This window comes from Sinohyriopsis cumingii, chromosome 12, assembly GCF_028554795.1.
Source record: "Sinohyriopsis cumingii isolate HCF-2022 chromosome 12, ASM2855479v2, whole genome shotgun sequence".
Lineage (NCBI taxonomy): Eukaryota > Metazoa > Mollusca > Bivalvia > Unionida > Unionidae > Sinohyriopsis > Sinohyriopsis cumingii.
The window spans coordinates 60673101-60696246 of NC_142972.1; the positions used below are offsets into that span (position 1 = coordinate 60673101).

The 23146-nt window shown below is 34.5% G+C and overlaps 1 protein-coding gene across 3 annotated transcripts in view; it reads right to left on the reverse strand.

The window, feature by feature from the left end:
• The window catches only part of LOC149786566 (transcriptional enhancer factor TEF-1-like), a 44999-nt gene extending 25822 nt beyond the window's left edge, over positions 1-19177 (reverse strand). For 2 of the 3 annotated variants that reach the window (XM_089977077.1, XM_089977075.1), the window contains exons 1-2: positions 19055-19177; positions 7824-8065 (exon numbers count right to left, since the gene is read on the reverse strand). In XM_089977077.1, the coding sequence (XP_089833203.1) occupies positions 7824-8055 (232 nt within the window). In that variant the 5' untranslated portion in view covers positions 8056-8065; positions 19055-19177. Of the gene's footprint in view, positions 1-7823; positions 8066-18711; positions 18910-19054 lie in introns of those variants that run through there. The other variant, XM_089977076.1, reaches the window with a different exon arrangement.
• Positions 19178-23146: the final 3969 nt, after the last annotated feature.

Genomic DNA, 23146 nt, shown 5'->3' on the forward strand with positions numbered 1-23146 from the left:
CCAATTTACTTTTATTAAACTGGTTTTTAAAATTATGGTAGCGGTCTTTTTTTAAAAAAAAAACAAAAAAACAAAAGAAACAAAAAACTGATTTTTGAATCCTTTTCTTTTACCATGGGGAAAAAATTAAAAGGTCGACAATAAGAAACAGAGACAGTCGGTTGATTGGAAAGAGACACACACCCTGAACTGCTCATGGTCTAACAATATTTTTTAATTGTAAAACTTAACCCTGTTTGAAAGATTGTGGCTACAAATTTCATTTTTAGAACAAATATTAAAAATAAAACCATAAGCTAATCTTGTGTAAAACAAATATTTTAGGATGGTTATCACATATTAATTTCGAATCTATACATAAGAAGCACCCCATATCACTCTTTAAAAATATACTTTCCCCTAAGGAGCCTCTTTCTAAACAAATGCATTTATACCGAGCTGTCAGGCAGCAAGATGAAGCCTACCCTACCTGCCAGACATGTACAGCAAGACCCCCAATTTGGCAACATTACTCATTCCCCTATGACTCATCCCTGGGCTGCCTGCCATACTACCTTTATTTTTTGCCCCAGTTGAAACCACTGAACAATATAAGGTACAAGCACACAATGACTTCAGCACAGTTCCAAAATAACAACACACTAGCATATCACTTTACCTGTATGTACACACTTACAAGTACCCTATATATCAAAGCTTACGTACGTATTATATTGTAAGAAGAAAGTATACATTAGATTCATTTTACATCTGTCTTCCAGTTGCACATGCCACTAAAGGTCTGGGCCAGCTAGACTGATAAATCAGTAAATGGTCAACGTTTCCCTTTTCCCTAATTTGCACTTTACAGACTCGCACATTTTTAATTTGACCCCCAGTTTTGTTACCAGATTTGATTTTTTACTTCGTTTGACAAGCAGTTCTGGCACCAAGGGGATACACTGATGGTCTATTGTATACATCTGCCAATACATTTACAGAGTACAAACTCATCAACAATCTGGATTCGTTTTAATTAAAGGCCAGTTTATTAGCAAATGACAACTCTTTTACTAAAACTGAACTTACAAAAAACAATGTCAAATCTTCTTTGTCAATTTATGATTTTCAATTAAACCGGTTTTTCCTATATAGCACACCTTTAATATCTACTGTTTGATCTGTCAGGTTATTTTTGTTGTGTTTTACAGCCAACACATTTTAAGATTATATATAGTACCATGGTAATTAAAGTGCCTTATCCATGGACATAATCACAATAGCCTGTCAATGATGAGCTAATGATGTGAATCAAACCTGCACCATTTGTAAGAGTTTTATGCTTTAAGCATTAAACAAGCTCAGATGTCATACCATGGGATAGATACTTTTGGGTATATACACCACATCATCCCTGGTGTAGGCGGTAGTGGCAAAAAGAACCGTATATTGCATATACCCAACCTTAGTGTTTTTTGTGTCTTCGATCTCATATTGAAAAGGTGCTTGTTTAGCAACCCTAGTTATGCTTATGGCCAAATTCATTGTCTTAATCCACTGAAAAAAGACCACTAAAAAAGTAATAATTTATATGACTTGAATCTGCATATCCTCTCCTGTATCTAAATAAAAGATCCTTAAATACAAATTTCCACACCTGTGCAATTTTTGGGAAATAAACCTAGACTTCTAAATTATACTTACAAGTATCATAAGTCCTTATTAAAACCTCAAGACATACACATATACATCTGCGTTCTCGATAAACTTTTATTTAAGAATTTTATGTTCCCATTCCAATTTTCTAGACTTTTTACAACTGTATTTTGTTTTCAACTAGGTGAAATTTTTGTTTTGAATTTAATACTAACAGCACATAACGATTTAAACTGAGTACAATCCATATTATGCTTTCATGTACAGGCTAAAGGTACACATGGAGTCACAAAACTTTAAGCTGTTTCAGTTTACATGCATTCAGCACCAGTATACATTACATAACCAACCAGGGGAAATCTCTTATCCGCCATTAACAGGAATCTTTGATATTCCCATGTACTACTAGTTAACGCTGAGACTAGGTGATGCTTGCCGTTTGTGGTTTAGTATCATTAGAAATATCAGCCGTCATGTGATTAAAATCTCCATCAAAGAAAATCGTAAATGTTTAGGGTCTATCCTTATGTACTCAATCAATCACGATCAGAAGCGATGGTCACTGCCAGCAATGGAGAAAAGGCACATAATTGACTTGTGGGTAAGTATAAAAAAAATCTAAAAGTGGTTTGTAACAAACTGTCTTATATATTGTGGTACAGAGGAAGGGACAAAATAAAATAAAGCTTGCTATTGATGTGGGTTTAACACCATGTTTCAGCACACCATAGGCTATCCATGGCAGCCAGTATAATTGGTGAAGAACCCAAGAAAATCCTGATAAAAACCAACGACCCATGGAAAGCTACTGGCAAGCTGTATGACATGCCTATGCTGGCTGTGCCAGAGACTTGAAACCATGCAGACAGGGGTGAGAATGGCAGTGATCAGTGAAGGTGATAGCCTTAAATCACTCTGCCACCCAAGCCAGTGAATGCTAACAGATGCAATATATGAACAATACCATCCACAACTGAAATAATGAATATGTTGTTAACAGTTTGGCCTAAATTAAAATACAACAGATGGTTAATGTCTCTGTATGACTGACCTATATAAAGGAATCATACAAAGACATGACCTTTAACCCCTTGGATAAAGTACATGATAAACACAACATACAGGACACAAGCTGTGAGATATTACACATATAATGAAAAAGCCTTATTCCTCCATTTTTTAGCAGCTGAAATGTATTTATAAAGTCATTAATATGAAACAGTTTCATCATATTTAAACTATTTTTGATAATGAAAGGTGAAGGATTATCACAATACATGCATACAAGCTTTAAGAACTTAACTCTCAAGCACATGTGATATTCCGTTCTAATTTAAGCTGATTATTTGTATTCTTGATTTCAGTTAAGATTTTAGTTTATTATTAAAAAACAACAATTTTGCTTATTTTCCTTATAATTGCCACACATGGCAATTTGTATTTTCTCACTTCTCTTGTCCCCCCCCCCACCTTTTTAAGCAATGTAGCTTAAAAAATATTTGTTTCAACAAATATAAATATTTGGATTAGTTTCATATCAATATCCTTAAATAAGTTCTGCATGACACGTTTCTTCCCTGTTTTCAGGATGGAACTTACAAGATCTTCAAATGCAAACTGGGTCAAGCAAAACTGGTTTTTGCCATGTATGACACCCACTCAAATAAAGTTAACACATCAAAGATTTTTTTTACCCCTAAGGGTAACAGTGGTACCTGAAGAACAGCTGAGATAAGATCAGGTAGCTTAGATGAAACATAATCCCATTATGGGTACACTAAGCTACTTCAGCAGGAGAACAACAGAACCATACAGTGGCATCAAAGTGATTGTCGCCCTGGGCTGAGTAACCTTATCTTAAGCCCTCCCAATATAAATTTTGGTTTAGGGAGAGATGTCCGTACAGGATAGTGGTAGGAGGGTATTCATTATTGATCTTTGGCCATATTGCTCACTGATTAGGAAAGATAACAGTGTTACTTTTATTGGCTTTCAACTACTGTCTATACTCACATATAATAAGAGTTAAACTGCAAACTGCACAGACCCAGAAGCACTGACAGATCTAGGTCTGTGCAGTTTGTTACGAATAATCATTAGAATAAACAGCATAGACCCTGAATTACAGTTGCATTATGCTATGACAGATCAGGATCTTGGCAGTTTGACTGAACTTATAAGAGTATATATAGTAACAAATCACAAATTATAATGCTCAATATTTTTTTAAAAACTATTCACATATTATTCTTCTATTAATATCCTAGGTTATTAATGATTTTCAAAGTAACTGCCAAATTCAGACCTAAAAACACAGTCTCAATTATCTTTTATACAGGGAAAAAGAGCTGAAATATTACTTGTCTGTTACAAATCTGACTCTTCCGAGTTATTATTAACTGGTGTTTTCTTCCACATCTCCCATAGTGAAAATTTTCTTTGTAAAAAAAGGAAAGTCTAATTTATTTCTAAATTAAGCATTTCTGCATCTTCCTTTGTTACAAAATTTAGTTCCTAACATCACACTGTCTCAACAAAAGAAACACAAAAACAGTGAACATCAGAAACTTCAATGCAAAATCTTTACACAGCACAAATCCAGACATTTTCAATTTCCACATGCATTGTTTTAATTAAATGAATTGTCATCCATAAACATAATTTTTTTTGATTATTCTGATTTGGTTATGTGGAGTTTAATGCCACTTTTCAGCACAAGCAAGGCCATTCATGGTGAACAGCATATTTGGTGGAGAAGATCAAGAGAAGAACCACCACCCCAGGAAAAGGTAACGGCATATTTTCTCATGTCGTATCTCCACACTGGTCAAGATGAAGCTCATACTTATGCAGACGGAGGTGATATGTGTGAGTGATCTGTAAAAGTGCAAGTGCCTTAGACTACTCGATCACCAGAGGCCATTGTTATCCTCATGATAACAAATAGATTAGTCCAGTGCAGTCCAACCCGCGGCCCGCCAGAGCAAGAGCAGCTATATAGTCGTTGCTTTTCAGTTTTCTGCTGCGGCCCTCGGCCTCAAGAAAAACATTTTCAGTGGCCCATGGTGTCAAAAAGGTTGGACAGCACTGGAATAGTCTATGAACATTTAATATTTAAAAAGGTAATTTACAACTTTTGACAGCAGACACTTTATGATACAAGCTGATGGGAATCCTTCAGGCTATTGTATTATATGAACAAGACAACAAAAAAAAAACGAAAGAAAAAAGGAAAAAGTGATGAAAGACTGGAAATGTAGTACAGGAATTGAGACCCTACCAAATTAACTGAAAACGAAGTACACTAACTTTAACTATGCAACTATGCAACAGACAGACATGACAAAACAATACAAAAATGTAATCCCCACCATTTTTTGAGATTTTTTTCAGGACAAGCACACTGGCTGCCAAAAATTCCCTTATTCTTTCAGGAAGAGATAAAATAGCCTCCATGACATGACTCTTTGTGAAAATGGCAAGTTTGTGAGATGATATTTGTATTTGATACAGAATACATAAGAATTACATCATTTCAATATTTCTCTATTTAATGCACACATCACTGTTTAAACTGTAACCACCATATATACTGACATACAAGTCTGTAAGAAGTAATCAGCAGAATAAACAGCACAGACCATGATCTATCAGCACAATATGCAATGGCAGACTGGGGCCTATGCTGACAGCAGTTGGACCTGATGGTAGTCTTGCTAACAAGGCTTTTGCAAAAAAACTCATTAAGTTCAAAAAGTAAACAAATATGTAATGAATCAAACTGTTGTGATCTCCTAATATACAAATATTCCCCCAAAGTTTTATCTGTCTACCTGAAAATGTTTTTACTGAACTTTGGTAATAATGTTTCTGACAAAACAAAGGAATAAAAAGAATTGTGAATTAAAAATAGTGAAGATTTTCAGCAATGGCTCAAAAATCTAACCTGTCTACTTCTGATAATAAAGTTGGTCAAATTTTGCAGCCCTAAATTTAATAGTTTTTTCTATAATATAAAAACAGATTCAGGAAGGATATGAAGATGTGCAGAAATACAACATCAAAACATTCCCCTTCTGCTAGGGTGAGCATAAGAAAATAAAAGTACTTTCTTTAAGCTAAATAAGACAGCCAAAAGCACTTCTAAATCTTTATACCCCCAAATGACTTCTGACCTCTGGAGATATGTGTTTGTAAAACGTATGCCTCCATTGCAGAAGACAACTATCAGCGTCCAGAAACTTTTAACAAATCTAAAGAACTACCACAGCTACAAGAAATTCTCTGATCATCTACATAAGCTGGGCTAAAAATTAATACCAATCTGCTAACCTAAGGTTTATGATTTTGCCTAAGGATCAGTAAACACCCAGCCATAAATCATTAAACAGAATGCCATACTTTAGGCCTCATGGACCTAGATCTGGTGATGAATCAGCTCCAGGAAACAAGGCAAAAGACTAGGTCTTATAGACCTAGATCTGATAATGAATCAGATATAGGAAACAAGGGAACACAATAGGCCTTACAGACCTAGATCAAATGATGAATCTGTTGCAGGAAACAGAAGGCCATACATTAGGCCTCACAGACCTAGATCAGATGATGAATCAGATACAGAAACAGAAGGCCAAAGACTAGGCCTTACAGACCTAGATCTGATGATGAATCATTTACAGGATACAGAAAGCCATACATTAGGCATCATGGACCCAGATCTGATGATGAATCCGATACAGGAAAGAGAAGGCAAGAGACTAGGTCTTATACACCCAGATCTGATGATGAATCAGCTATAGGAAACAGAAGGCAAAACTTTAGGTCTTAAAGACCTAGCTCAGATGAGGAATCCGATACAGGAAACATGAATATGAACATTCAAAGACTCTTGTTTGTAAAATCCAGTTGTAATATGGTCCAATAAAATTTTGGTCATTATTGTTATTACTTCAGTTTAACCATCAACTTCTTATAATTTTTGTGTTCCTAAAACAGAAAAATGTCTTGAGAATATATTCATATGATCAGGATACCTATTCCATTGAAGGTAGAAAACATCACGGCTTTAACTGAAGAATCATTCAGACAATCCTCTTAATCTTTATTTATTGAGTCAAGTGACAAGCACACCTTATTAACAACATTTTCTTTCTGTTTGCACAATGTACTTTGACAAAAGGCACATATTTCCAGTCAACCATAAACTGCTCAATCAACCAATCCTATTTTAGGCCATCTGGAACTAATATCAACCAAACCAAGAAAATATTCATGTTTATTCATCTTTATATCCTAGATGATGCAAGATAAATACACAGTAAGTGTGTGTATGTATGTATGGACACGCACATAATATTATTTAATGTACTTTTAATTTCATAAATAACTATAAATATTCTCAATAAACTGGACTCAACTGCATGCAACCAGAGCACTTTCGTAGGATCTCACATTAACTCATTAACCCCTGGAGGCTTTTGTCATTTTTCACCTGAAATGGGAGTAGGAACCCATTTTGGGGGGCTACTTCTGAATACACCCAAATACATCTGCTTCCATGAGATTTTGTTGACAATGCAGTATCTAGTCTAAATCACATAAAGTGAAGTGAAAGTTATTATTCCATATTAATGATTTGATAGGAATGCTCAATTCAAGCTGAGAAAACTCTTGATTTATATATGCAACATTAACTATTTAAATACCCTTAAAGGGCATCATTTATTGGAGGAATAAGCACAGGTGTTTACACCACATTTAATAGCTCTGTGCCTGATTACATAACTCTAGCCAAATGCCAAAAAGACTGGCAGTGACTGACCAAAATGAAAATATATCAAAAGCATCATGGGGAATCATTACCAAGAGAAAAGGCACATTGCCTGAGCATTTCATGTATATTTGACGCTGAAGCTCATGTCTCCATGAACCCTGTATGAGGCTGAGAATTTAATCCAGGACTTGACCTAAAACTAGACAGCCCTGTTTTTCTGCAGCAATTACAGTTGAAGAAGACATTAGCATAGACAAAAATTATTCAGAATTTTTGTTAAAAGATAGTTAATTTCAGATTACTGTATACAAGCATTTTTAGTAATCCTTCATATTAGATTAAACATTACAAAACGCCATTTTTTGATTGGAATTATTTTAAAAAATTGTTTTCACACAAAGTTTTGTTCCCTTACCATACATTTTCCCCTCATCTGATAAAATGATCTTTCTCCGCCCACATGGTGGGTATATTGCAAGTGCCTCTTGGAAACTTTGTTCAATATCTGGACTCCACACTCCTTCCGCATCGTTGGCTAAATCATCATCATGTATATCGTCATTCTCGGTTTTTGCTGTGGGAGCCGATGCAGGGGCCCCATTAGCGGAAGTATTCGATCCATCTGCACTGCTCCATGTGGTGGACATTCCTAAACATCTGAAAAGAATGACAGCAATGTAAGGACAGTGGGACAATATTCCAACAAGTTATAATAATATAGGGGCCCCAAGTGGCCGAAAGCACTCTCCATTACAGATCACTGCCATCTCACCTCTGTCTGCATGGGTTCGAGTCTTGGATTTGGCAAACGTGGGTATGTGAGAAAGCTTGCCAGTAGCTTCTCATGGGTCAGTGGTTCTTTCTGGGCTTTTCCCAGGTTCTTCCTCCACCATTAATACTGGCCCACATGTATAGCCTGTCATGTGCTGAAAAATGGCATTAAACCCCACAACAACAACATAATAATAATATAACATACTTTTCAGACAACTTTCCACAGAAATAAAAAGAGGGGAAATGTGACTGTTAATTCCCCCTCATTATTTTAAAACAAATATATTTTGATTGTTTCAGAAGAGGATGAGCTACTTGTAGCCTACCTTAACATCTGTAGAAACACAGAAATCACTATGCCATATGCTTCCCAACTCTCCCCTAACCAGAATGCAACTATCGCAAATCTTACACGATTTTCAGGCGACAAGCTTTCAAAAACTTGTACACAGACCCCTGATAAAGTAGTATTTTGGAAATTTTTGTCTTCTTATTTTTCATTATATCAGATGTCCTGTACATGACTATATTGTCTGCTGTGTTCTCCCATGATTATACACAAGTTGTAAGATGGGTTATTTATGGCCACCAGCACAACGAGTGGAGGAAGAATCAGGGAAAATCCTGGCAAAAACCACTGAGTCATGGGAAACTTGGCTGAGCCTGAGATTCAAACCCAGGAGTGTTTTTGCAGAGAGTAATGGAAACATAAATAAATTTTTTCAATGTGTTATTCAGTGAATTTTGATAGAAACATTTTCGTAATATAGCCCAGTTCGATAACATTATTTACCTCCCTTAATGAATAACTGCAGAGTTATCATTCTTGCAATAAGCGTACATTAGTTACTTCCGGGAGCATTGTAGCAATAGATTTAGACAAAAAAAAGACGATCCATCAAATTTAAATGTTACAAGTACCTAACATAACGCTTTGAAAAATACCATTATTTACTTTAATCATAAAACGTCGACCGATTTAAAACCTCTGATGCTTTTGAAATTGTCTTTCAGCAGGAAATAAATTGCAAAATGTTTAATTCGCTCTTACTTTAATATTTATAAGTGAGTCAATTGCAATGAAACATAATAATTTATTGCTATTAAACTGGATCACTTTCAAACAATTTGGACTTCATGCTTAATAACATGAATCTTTGAACTAGATTTAAAGTATATTTTAGTAGAATTGTATGTGTAATTTGTTTGCTTACATAAATGTTTACCCTAGTTTTGTTTCAAAATATGTGGCAGAAATAGAGGAACAAATGTCATGTATAAATTTGCCAAAGCACTTATCCTTCCTTTTTTTGTTATGAATAACTAAATCTTGAAAATACAAATTACCCATAACAACAACAACAATAACATAGCAAGCTTGTGAAGAAATATGAGGTTCAAATTTATATGAGTACATCGAACAAGACTAATATATATATATATATATATATATATATATATATATATATATATATATATATATATATGTATAAAGACTGAAATAAAATATATATGAACCTGTTGGGGAAATACCAAACTTTGACTGGTTTTTGCCATTTCGGCAACAACTATATAGATGGAATTGCACACTGTCAAATAGATACAGGCAAATGAGATAATGACTTTAATATTTGCACTTTGAGAAGTTATGCTTTTGTTGTTGTCGTTGTCGTGGGGCTTAACGCCATTTTTCAGCACACGATAGGCTATACATGGCGGCCAGTATTAATGGTGGAGGAAGAACCCGGGAAAACCCCGGAAAGAACCACCGACCCTCGAGAAGCTACTGGCAAGCTTTCTCACATACCCACATTAGCTGAATCTTAGACTCGAACTGAGAAGTTATGCAACTGAATATATTAATTATACCTTTTTTTTACTACAAATATTAAAGGTGGGAAAGACTTAAAACAATTAGGTGATGCATATAATTCAGTACTGTCAAAACAATCAATGTCTGTGTTAGTTGGATACTTTTAAAAAAGAAAAGAAAAGAATTGAAATAGTATTTTCATTTTTTGTATGCTGTTCAATTTATGTTCCCTTAAATTGTGATTTCTAGAATAAATTTATGTGTGGATTGTATTAAAAACCATTAAAAACTACGTACTACTTCAATACATCTTTTTTGAGTAAATTTAAACAAGGATATTCATGATACTACATTTTACGTACAAATTAGATCAAAGTTAGGTGCATGTCTTTTCTAATTTTTGATGATTATTTCCACAATAACCTGACATAAAGTTCATACCAGTATTGATATATTTTATGTAAGCATTCATTTATATATAATTTATACAATCTGAAAATGTTAGTCTTGATTTGGAGTTTGGCGCTCAGGAGATTGATAATTATTACCCATTGTTGCGGCTGAGAAAGCATGCAACTCATATTGCTCTCCCCCCATTTAAATAGTGATGTATGCCATGTGTTCCTGTGTGTCTGTCTATCCAAAGAGCACATAAAAGAAATGGCAATCTATTCAATAAGTATCCTAGCCATTGTTGGAAACTGCTCCCTGGAAGTGTTGGTTTATACTTTTCTTATCGTTGGCAATGGAGAGCACATCAAGGGACGTAATTTCAAGATGCACTTACCATACTGGGCAATAGACTCTCTGGCAATTACAAGACAACTACATGTACTTTTACCAAACCTTCAAATATTTTTCCAGGCAGACAGGGTTTAATACCATTTTTTTCAACATGCATATCAATATCAGTGGTAGCCAGCATATCTGTTGGAGGAAGAACATAGACCACCCAACCCTGGGAAGACCACCAACCCTTGTGAAGCTGCTGGCAAACTGTATTTGCAAAGCCAGAGTCTCTAAACCACAACAGAGGTGAGATATTAGTGATTGGTAAAGTCAGCAACTTGCACCACTGTCACCTAGGGCTCCCTCCAGGGATAACACTGGTATCCTTTCGTATCAGTTTAAAGCACCATTGCAGTTCTATGCTAAACCAGAACACTTATATGAACTCATAAACTGCAACCTTTCACTTTTAACAATGTTCATACAATAAACAATGGAATAGGCATTTTTTAAATTAAATAAATTCAATACAGCAAAAGTGTATCAATGTATTGTGAAAAATTTATAAATATGTCAGTTAACCTTTTGAAATGTTAACATTCCATGAGGTTTTAGAATGTTCATATTTAGTAAAACCTAGACAATCCCACATACATGTATGTGGATCCCCAAACTGTTCTTGTCAATGACACTAAGTTTGAAAATTTGAGGAGGTGGTCATATCAAAAACCAAGAACAAATGGGGTGTGGGGGTCCACTTGAGAGGAGCCTGGCATGTTTAACTGGAGTTCTATACTCTTCACCAAATATCAGAGCCCTCAGGAATAAAAAAAAATCTGAGACACTTGAAAATAAAAATTTCTGTTATTTGTGGAGCAAATTGATTTTCAAGATGTCTTATCTTGTTTAGAATAAATGGGGAACACATGCAGAGTATTTTATAACTGATGCTTAAGATTTCATACAACCTTAAGAGATTATTCTTTCTATTCACAACTGTTACTTTGGTTTTTGTTTTTATTTTGGAGTCTGAGGGTCAAAATGATCATGGTTGGCAGGTAATTTCAGAGATTGAGACAGCCAAGAAAATATTGAGTCGTTATGATTAATACAAATGAGTGTAAGACAATTCAATAAGGATGAGGTGCATATCATGGAGTTCATTGACAAGCTTTTAAAAAAATGAAACACATAAGCATTTTTAGTTTCATTCAACAGATCTCTGTATGGTGACCAATGACGACATGTGATGATCAAAATTTCACACTTAACTAGCTCTCAACAGTTTTCTTGAATAATTTTATTTTTTTGAAGAATGGAGGATGTCTTCTCTTTTGCTTTAATCTTTGTAAATATAACATTTCTCTATATCTTGTATATTTTTCTAAAAGTGATAGATTGTAACTATAAAACAGTATGTGTGGTAGACAGTCTTTTAAATATTTCTGTCCTACCACAGATAGGATCACATGTATGTTCATGGGCAATCAAACACATGCCAATATTTAATTCAAAAAGTTAATGTAATCAAGTCATAATTGATTCTCTCTTCCTCTACTACAAAGGTCAAAGATAATTTTGTAACAATCTAATATTGATTCAGGCTAAACAAGACATCACTGACCTGTTGACTCTGCCCAGTTCCTATTGATTCTGCAAAAGGGCTGATATGGCAAAAACAGTAGTCTAGCAAAGTGTCGATCACTGGTGCATACAGCCGATTTCTTATCAACATTATACATGTAGTAGGAAATTAAGTCTGAGGGAAATCATTGGTAATTAATACTGATGCTTTTGCCAAAATCAACATGCAATTACACAGGTTGGAATTTCTATGCAGAATTAATGGGTAAAATTTAAATTTTAAATTCCATGCCACCCCCACCCCCCAAAAGGATGAACACCAACAATGCTGATCCAGTAAGTATGGAGGACATTGATACACAATTACATAATGGTTGAAATTATGACCTGGAGAAAAATATTTTGAGTTCCACATAAACACACAATAATTAAATATAATTTTCTTTATTTCTTTTCATAATTACAATACTGCAACTGCCAAATTGTATCACAGATGTTTATTTTAAAAACAGTGACCCTTCAGGCACATAGAATTTCAGGGTTTGAGCAATAAATGAGCCAGCCACAACTGTCCCTATAAAAATGTTACATGAAAATCAGATAACAAATGTACCCAAAAAAATTAGTTGTACTTCAAATATCAACTATTCCTCTAGTAGAATACTGTACTGTTTTACAAACAACGAATGAATCAAAATTACTATGTAATCCAAAACTGATTAACTTTTTTACGGATGACAACAGTGAATAAAATTTTTTTTTTTTTTGGTCCAATGTAAACAATGGAGTACCAGTGTTCTCCAACATGCTAAAATCTAAGAAGCATGCACTTTTAGTCTTGCATACATAAAAATTCCAACAATAAGCTTTTTCTCTAGTCAAAATTCTCTTTTACTGGATCAGTTTGAAAATCTCCAGTATCAGTCATGCAGCATGTGAGCTCCCAAACAATGTTCAAGCAAATGCAATGGATCAGGTGAAGGCACATAGGTTTGATCTCTGTAGGCAAGATTAGGACACCTGTCGATCTATTGTTGGTTCTTAATTATCATATTGATCAAAGACTAATTATATGTGATTTAGCAACTTGTTAATAAACGTTACTCAAGTTTTATTCTATTCTAAGTCTTTACAATGAATTTGGACCCCTTGCATTTTATCATATACTGTATTAAGAAGAAAAAAAATTGACAAGATTTTGAGACTTGTTTTTGTTTGTTTGAAGGAATATGAATGCCTATATTGTCAAAAATCATTCTAAAATCACATTTTTTTGAAACCATGTATAGCTTTGTTTTTCAGTCATATCTGTACTTTTCCAATGGCAGCATCATGCTTCTTTAGTGCCAAGCACAAGGCTCCAGATTAAAATGATTCATGTAATACTGTCCAATCAAAATTAGTGGATGCACCTAGTTTTGTTAAAGAAAATATAACGCAAATGAGACTGACAGATTAGTGGAATAAATCATGGAATAGGGCAATCACATAGATAGAAAAACAAGAAAACAATGGAATTTTTTTATCTTTATGCATATGTCACACATTGAAGGAAAATTTTGATCATAAACCTGCTGTGGAGGAATTTATAAAAATATGTTTAAGAGAAAAAGTTATTGCAGCACGCAGTGTTGCTTAAAGATGAAAGGAAATACAAATGAAAGGAATAAGGTCCTTTATTTTTCTTCCAAAGTCTTGGAAAGTTGAGTGATCAGGAATGGAATTAAGACTCGATAAATTAACAAGGTAAAGTATAACCTTGACATGTATTCCTTCTGACTGCACACAAAATAAAAGAACGGCCAGATAAAGGCACTGAGAATCCTTATACATGTAGCATCACAGATGTTGTGGGGTTTAACGCCATTTTTCAGCACATGATAGACTATGCACATGATAGGCTATGCATAGCAGCCAGTAATTAATGGTGGAGGAAGAACCCAGAAAAACCCCAGGAAGAACCACTGACCCACGAGATGCTACTGGCATGCTTTCTCACATACCCACGTTTGCCAAATCTTAGACTCGAACCCATGCAGACAGGGGTGAGATGGCAGTGATCCATAATGGAAAGCGCTTTAGACCGCTCTGCCACTCGTTGCCCCTAGCATCACAGATAACAATTAACTCAAGATATCAATGCCTTAATTTTTCATTAACTTATTATAGGGCCAAAGATGGAAATTTTATGCTTATGACTACCGGTACTTTTAACAAATTGTTTAGCACAGATGTAGGAAGGCAAGTTTCTTCTTTTTGTTTGAATAATTTAAGACTTAAATGAACCATAAGCTAGAAAACAAACATTATTTGCATCCAATATAAAACTTTTAATCACAGTTATATCCCTCTGACATGATTTTTTAATTTTCTTATGGGGTTCTTTTCGTGTTTTTGCAAATTAATATTTATACTGGCACCCTCAATGTAGGAGTCAGCAGGAAAAAAGTGTTGCACCAGTAACCAGAACCACATTTTTTTGTGTGGCCTAATTGTACACAATTCACAATGAATCAGCATTAACAGACTGGTGACATGTATATTAGTGAGACGATGTTCAGACTTATTGCATGGGAAAAAATATCACTAATAGGACTCCAAGTTCTTATGCTGGGAGGGCAACATTCACAATCCTAAGGAAAACCCTGATCACTGATATGTTTCAGATAATTAAATCAAAATAAACTCACCACATTTGCCACTTGTATTGGTATTACAAAGTCATCAGTGATTGTTTAAAACCACTTTGGAGTATATTCCTTGCATCTGAGTAATAATTTTGCAGCAATGTAGGTTTTATTCAACATACAACTTTACAAGTGGAATTTTTTCGTTCACAATTCCGACTGATTCTGGCAAAGTAATACAATATTTCAGAATCAGATTGTGACAACTAGTCACTTTTTTCTTTCGTTGTGCAGTGTTTCATTTGCATAGTTTTTTGGTAAGTGTCTCACCAATGCAGATGCAATAATTATTGTATAATGTACTCAGGGTTCTCTGGCATACCAAAAACATTGTACAAGTCTGCAGATTTTTATCTTGGATGCATGAAACTTGAATAGTGGAGCTCTGTAAGAAAGTTTTTTTTTTGTTTTAATTATCTTGCTTTTTATTTCATCTGTTTCTAAAAAAGGGTATAATATAACATATTTATTGGCAGAAATAAGAACTTCCATGCTCTTTCATTTCCAAAAGATTATACACGCTTTTCTGACAGCATCCTTGCTCACATTCTTTGCCTGCAGATTAGCCTTATTATCATGAGGCCAAACAGGAAGTAAATGTTATTGTGATTTTAAAAAAAAGAACTGAATACTTAAGAAACAAATTCATGGAACAATCATGGAACAGGACATTCCCATGCCATGCAAATTGGATTTAAGTTGATTAAGGACTGAAGAAATGCACTGCAAAAAAACTAGCCGAATAAAGCACAAAAAATAAATTAAAATTTTGGAAAAAAGCTTTAACAAATTATTTGACTCCTTCATGCTGGTCACAATGCTAATGAATTTATGTTCATTCATTCAAGTAAAGCCACTGAAAATTGTTTTCAGTGCACAGGGTCAATCATGATAAGCTCTCTCTCCTGCCAGAGCAGGGCCAATTTGATGAAAATTGAATATACAAAATTCAAATGTATACTGTTCAAAATAATCACTTTAAACTTCTGTTTTTTAATGTCAAATAATTAAATTACTTACAAAATACGAATAAAACTTTATGAAAAAATATATCCACTTTCAATAAAGTCTTCTACAGCTGTTGTATAAATTAACTGTGAAAATAAGTTACAGTTAAAAATCATCGACTATTTCTAAAGCAGAAGTAATTTTTTTGTCCATTCATTTGAAATACTGGATAAATTATCTGAATTTTATTAATAATTTATCTGGATGTGTCTCCCCAGTCATAATTCAATTCTGATTGGGTTACAAAATTCCACTTTCCACACTTTTTCTCCACAAGAAGCATACGAAAATTTAAGGAAATTCCATATACACTAATGTCATTTCTAATCATCATATTAGCACCAAATTTTGCAACAGGACATAAAACTTATTTAACAACTTGTCATCTTCGTATCTGATGGAAAAATTAACACAAAAATGGATATTTTACTCTACAACATACTGCAAAAGGTGTAGGCTGTGGAACAGCATAAAAATGAAGCAAAGAAAACTGAACTTCACTTTGTGAGTGACTAATTCCCTTGCACAGATCCTGTTTGTCACATTAAATACAATTACCATAGTTCCCTATTAGCTTTTTATTCTTGTATAATAATAAATTTCATGATGATTGAAAAAATGCAATCAGATGACAATTGTATTGATGACATGGCAAATAGATGTTTAATGTCCATTATACTGCAAATGTCAAAAGAGGGCAATCCTTTTTTTGTGGTTGGGTTTGTCACTTTCAAAACACAAATAAGAACCCTGTGAACTGGAAAATTCAAGTTCTGGAATTATAGTCTTCATGCAGCACTGCAGTACTTTTGATGGATCACTGATGTGCCAGTAACTGAAACCTGCACAATTAAATTTTCCATTTCAGAAACTTATGGCAAACAAAAAATGAGTAGTTTTTCTGGTCAACTGTCAAAATTTCTCATGCTGGCCCTATCCCCCCACTCCATGGTTGAATAAAAACAACCTGCCTACCCTAATTTTAAAAGCAGTGCAATAGGAAACAAACAACTTTTTCAAGGCCAAAACTTAAATTTCGTTCTTTTTCTTCATGAAACATAATAATAATAATAATAATAACTCTCTTCCTTCAAATTCTGAATAAAGTTTGAGTCACTGAAAAATTTATATTTTACATAAATTCCGTTGTAAATATGTGTAACCCTTAACAACACTAATACAACCTCAAAAATGTTACACTAGTGGATGTTATCATCTTCGAGGAAGAAACTGCCACACAACAGCCACCCAATTTTCAGTTTTAGTCCAGTGAAGTCCTCAGGAAGCCCAGGGGGTTAAAAGATCAACCATAGTGCACTTAACGTTTTATTTTCCTTCACTGTCACATTTTATCTAGCAAAAAGTAATTACTCAATATGTAGGAAATATAAATCATTTCCCTGCCCTCCAGGTATAGATAATTGCTGTATCTGCCATAGGCAGTTTATCTTTGTGATACAGTGTCCAAGATTTTCATCTTCATTCATTCTAGATTATAGATCTCAAAAAAATAGAACATTAAGTGTGCCTTTCCATATATTATAAAGATTACTTTGGGGTTTCCCCCCATAAAATTAAATGCAGTATTAGAGTTGTTTATTTGTTTGAAAGTTTCTACTGTTAATTTTTAAAGGTGACTGGGAATAGGGCCTTATTATGAAAACAAAATGTATTGTAAACCCTTCTTTTCCAGAAGTACAAAACTAGAAACTGCCCTGTTTTGAAACTTTAAATATGACTGAGGCATATTAGAGGCACTTGACAACCTCAATCCAATCTAATCCTTCGATCCATTTGTTACATGTGAGCAGTTACATGTGTATTATTGACCTTCTAGATTGGTGACCATCAAGGCGACATCTATACAGAAGTAGGTCGCTGTGATATAGATTGTGTACAAACATTGCAATTGATGTATGTTTCATAATCATGCCTCTGGTATAGAGTCCTGGGTAGCTGAGTGGTCTAAGGCACTTGCCTTTACAGATCACTCTCATCTTTGTGTAGGTTAGTCTGTCAATGTGGTAAGAAACTTGCTTGTAGCTTCTTGTGAGCTGGTGGTGGTTGTTCCTCCAACAGATATACTAGCTGCCAGTTATAGCCTATAATGTGCTGAAAACTTGTGTTAAACCCACAAAATAAGGCCATCAGTAAGATAATAACAAACAGAGCAACTTGACAGTTACACTGACAACAGTTACTGACACACTATTCAATACAGGTGACATTAAAACCTTTTGTTACCGTCTGTCCATCAAAAGTACTTTCGGCGTTTGCTGCCCCTAACGTTATTTAACACTTTCATCTATTGGTCAGCAGAGAAAACAAATGATTACAAAAAATGTTTAAATCGCACCACAGTAAAAGTCTGCAATGAAAATAATTGCAAGCAATAATATGATTACAAATTTAATCTTTTTAAATATTAACTTCTTCACTCGGCTTGAAGACAACAAATCTAGTGTACCGCACCGTTTATACAATTGCTTATTTATACTTTAATTCATACACATATGTACCACAAAACAATTTTATCCACAGCCACCTAAATTTTCAATTTCTGCATAAAATGGGTTCAAAACAGGGTCCGTACCGGTAATAAGGGTTTCCCGCAACAACAACAAAAACAAAAGATACCTCTCTGACAGCGGTGGCATGTCCTACTTTTTGCACAGGCCTTTACGCGATGTGCAGACAGCCTAACTCACCCTTGCAAATCCCGCTTTCCATAACGCCAGGCCTGTTCTGCCAGCCATCAAGAAAACGATCCGAACTGGGTCAAACCCAGCACACATCACAAAACTCCTTCCAGCCTCGATTAACATGATAAATTTGTGAAGTACAATGAATATAAATCCAAAATTGACGAGCTATGTTCGTCCTCCAGTGTGGCGAAATTTCTGACTTGGTATTCGACCGGAAGTTGGTCGCGAAGTATGACAAAAATTCGAGGGATTCGAAACTTGTGCAGACATTTCGGTCGCGCCGACAGAAAACAGCTAATCTTTAACGTAATTTAACAACATTTTTACAAATATGGTAAATACTCACCTAATTAATAATCCTCTGTACCTTTAAACCACTTACAAATTCTTAGTTAAAAAAGTTTGAAGTAAAAACACGGACTTGCTGGTATGCAAGGAATGATATAAAGAATCTAGACAACGTATGTACTCTGTGCGCAATCGGTCTGCGCAGGGGTGGACCAGGTGAGAAGTTATGTCCTTTCTGATTGGTTGATAATATTCTATGTGTCATAGGTGACCTCCTTTCAATCTAAATTTAGGCTTTTTAGGTTTTACTAAAGAAACGTTCTTACAGAGATCTTTTCCTGAAATTATGACTCATATGATTTTATGATCTTGATATTAAACAATATATTTAAATCTGTTAGATCATCAAACATGTTTTTGCATTTTTTGACCAAGTTTTCAAAACTTTGAAATACGCGCTCCGTTGCAGGTGCGTTCTGTTGCTGATGCCGCCCCACTGTGTACATGTACGCATCGCTCAGTACTTGGGTTTATTTACGCACATGTTCAACACGTTGAGAGCCGTACTAGCGAAATGTAGACAGCTGACATTTACGGAGTGTCGACTAGGGTGTGTATTAAAGAGATAATCTGTTTCACGCGTAACGCTTTGTGAGCGGTGCTGTGTTGTTTTTTTTGGGGGGGGGGTGGTGGTGGTGGTCTTTCTTCCAATTTTATCTAATAGCTTAATAGTATGATGCCATGTTAAAAGCATATAGCGACAATAATAATACTAACAATAATAATCATGATCATAATAATAATTACAAGTTTTTCAAGGAAAGATGCGTTGAAATTTACAATTTGGCGTATAGCTAAGGAGCGATAGATAATATGCGTTCATTTATTTTAATACAAACAGACGACTCGGACAGAAGATGAACTTATGCAAATATTTTAAAACACAAACTAGAGTCATAGACCATGGACTAGAATATATATATATATATATATATATATATATATATATATATATATATATATATATATATATATATATATATATATATGCGTGACTAATGAAAATGTGTATCAACATTACGCAAGCTACTTCTCGCAACCTTTCCAAGAGGGGAATAGTTATTAATCATATTAAATCATTATGATACCAGGTTTGGTTGATTACTAATATGGAGTGTTAAAAAACAGGAAGTAAGGATTGAACACAAATCTTGATATGAGTGGCTTAGAAGTCATAGAAAGGGTGCGAATTTATTAATATGGTTTCACATGCGAGTATGTGCAACGTGCATTCGTCCGTCCGTCCTCCTATTAGTTTAGCTCTAACCATATATATATATATATATATATATATATATATATATATATATATATATATATATATATATATATATATATCCTAAAACGAACACAGGTGTGCAGATCATATCTAAAGAAACAAGGCATTGTTCAACAACGGTTGACTGGATTACCGGGACAATACTGTGAGAATATTTCATCCAACAGATCCCGTTGTCTGTGGATACAAATAATTAGCCCTAGGGAAGTAGGTGGGCTGGTGTTGACTGTTTTAAATTGATGTCTCTAAAGATTTGATTGATAGGAGTAAGGCGGCACTCAGACCGTTACTTTATAACGGCAAACACTGTTTACGTTTAATTTGAAGATAGTTTCTCATATAATTGATTTTATCATTTCTGGCAGCAAAAAGCCATCTTAAAAAAAAAACAAAAAAAAACTGGGATGTATTACGTTGTTAGTTTTTAATCAAAACAGGTCTCATATCTGCAGAGCATTTAAAAACAGTAATCGTTGGTATTTGTGATGCTTATAATATTGTTATGAAATAGGCAATTCTACGGTTTTGGTTTAAAAGAGACAAAAACAATACAACAAAAACATGAATTAATATTGTCAAAAGAAATATGCAATCTTAATATTGCCTTTGATTACGTATCCGCTCAATGTATTTTTAATCACAAAGTTGTAGATAAAGTAAAATTATGCTTAATACATCTCGTTGATCTTGCACAGTATTGCATGTTTTATTTTCAAAAAATAGCCCAATATACTTCGAATTTTCAACAGCGTGTATTTTTCTAATTTAGGTGAATTTTGGGGAAGGCCAAAATCAAAGGGATATATTTAAATAATGCGCAATGGATTTTTAAAAAACAACAACAACAACTGTGGAATCTGCCCCATATAATTCAGTCAAATTTAGTATTTGATCGGTCAATAACTATGGAACGGCTCCAATGGCCTAGTGGTTAGAGCGTCCGCCTCGGATGCGGGAGGTAGTGGGGTCGATCCCCGGCCGAGTCATACCAAAGACTTACAAAATGGTACTAACAGTTGCTTCGCTTGGCGCTCAGCATTAAGAGGTTAGTGCTAGGACTGGTCGGCCTGGTGTCAGGATAATGTAACTGGGTGGGACATGATGCTACATATCTGCAGCATGATGCCCCAGTGCTAGACATCACTAGAAACTGTCACACAGCATACATCATAGCGATATGACTGAAAAAATGTTAAAGCAACGATACAAATCACACACAAACACACACACACATGAGAGAGATTAATTAAAGTAAATACGAAATAATTTTAGTACAGTCTATTTCGGTCAAATAAGACACCTGGTAGATACGGTTCTTTATCCGGATAGATTATGTATAGATTGCACAAATACGTCACTATCACTTTTGATCGCCAGTGTGTGTCTGTGTGTCTGACGTCATTAACCCATATATCGCAATTAACACTGTTGAAGGGGTCTCTAATAGATCTGACATATAACACACATTGCATTATTCTGACACCAATCAAGATGTTAAGTGTTGTCACAGCTTATTAATACCAGCTTTGAGCAAGTGGGAGAGAGGGATTGTTTCAGACACAGGAAAAATCCACTGTTACTATATATCAGCAGAAACATAGCTCAGTAACGGAGATTTAAAAAAAAAAAGTTGAACATAGCAATTGCACGTTGTCGGTCTAAACACATGTTATAGAGGCACAGATTATCATAAAAATCAAACTAGGTTGACTCGCATTTTCGTAGTTGTCCATAATTAACTTTCAGTGATATTTGTATTACTATTTCATATGTCAGTGTAATATTAAAAATAGATTGCAGAGACAATATTTTTAAAACAAAAAATGTCATAAATTGTTTCACATTTCACATTAAATCAGTAATGTAATTCTTTGTTCAATATTTAATTTATGTTTCAGTGTACAAATGTACCTCAGTTTTGCTTGTTATACTTTTATTGTTGGTTTTGTTGTTATTATCGATTATTTATTTATTTATTATTATTATCATTATTATTATCATTATTATTATTATTATTATTATTATTATATACTTTCCAAGCTACTGACACTTTACAGCGACCCGTTTGTACCAAATGAACTAGTCAAGGATTCTTATAACTTGTCTCAAGCTGGAAAACCTCTCGGCTCTTCCAACAGCTTTCAAGCAATAATTGTTTACTCGAAATTCTAATTGGCCGCTGGCAGATCTCGTCGAGCGCTGTGAGTGAACTAGCTTGTACATAATTATTAATGAAGCGCTAACTCTTTTGACTTTGGGGAAGGTGTGGCTCAATGGCAGACACATATGTAGCTTCCACTATCAAACTAGTACAAATTTACATTGCAATAATTTCACCATTTGTATCCAATATTCAAACGTACTCTCTCATAAGTTGGTACATTTGTCAACAAATTTATTTTAAATAATAAGTTATCATAACAAACCAAAGTAAAAAAATGGTGCTTACACATGCAGATATCTGAGATACGTAACATCAATGCACGCGCTTTAGTGTTTTAACTGCGTCATGCATTTATTGTTCGTAAAATTTCGACTTGGCAGTACTTGCAATGACGAAGGCAAGGGTTACAGAGAACAATAGCATCTTTAGGAATGGACAGTGGAGTTCCAATACACCCTCAAGAATGGATCACGTATGACCATAATTTCTGACACCACGGATCGAACTTTGAACCGCAAAGGTACAAGTCGAGTGGCTTAACTATCATCCAATACAGGACCTGGATTAGCCCGTTTTAGAGAATCCATGAATGAAATGGAGCATCCGTAAAATCATGAAAATCATGTATGTTTTTGACAGGAACTTAA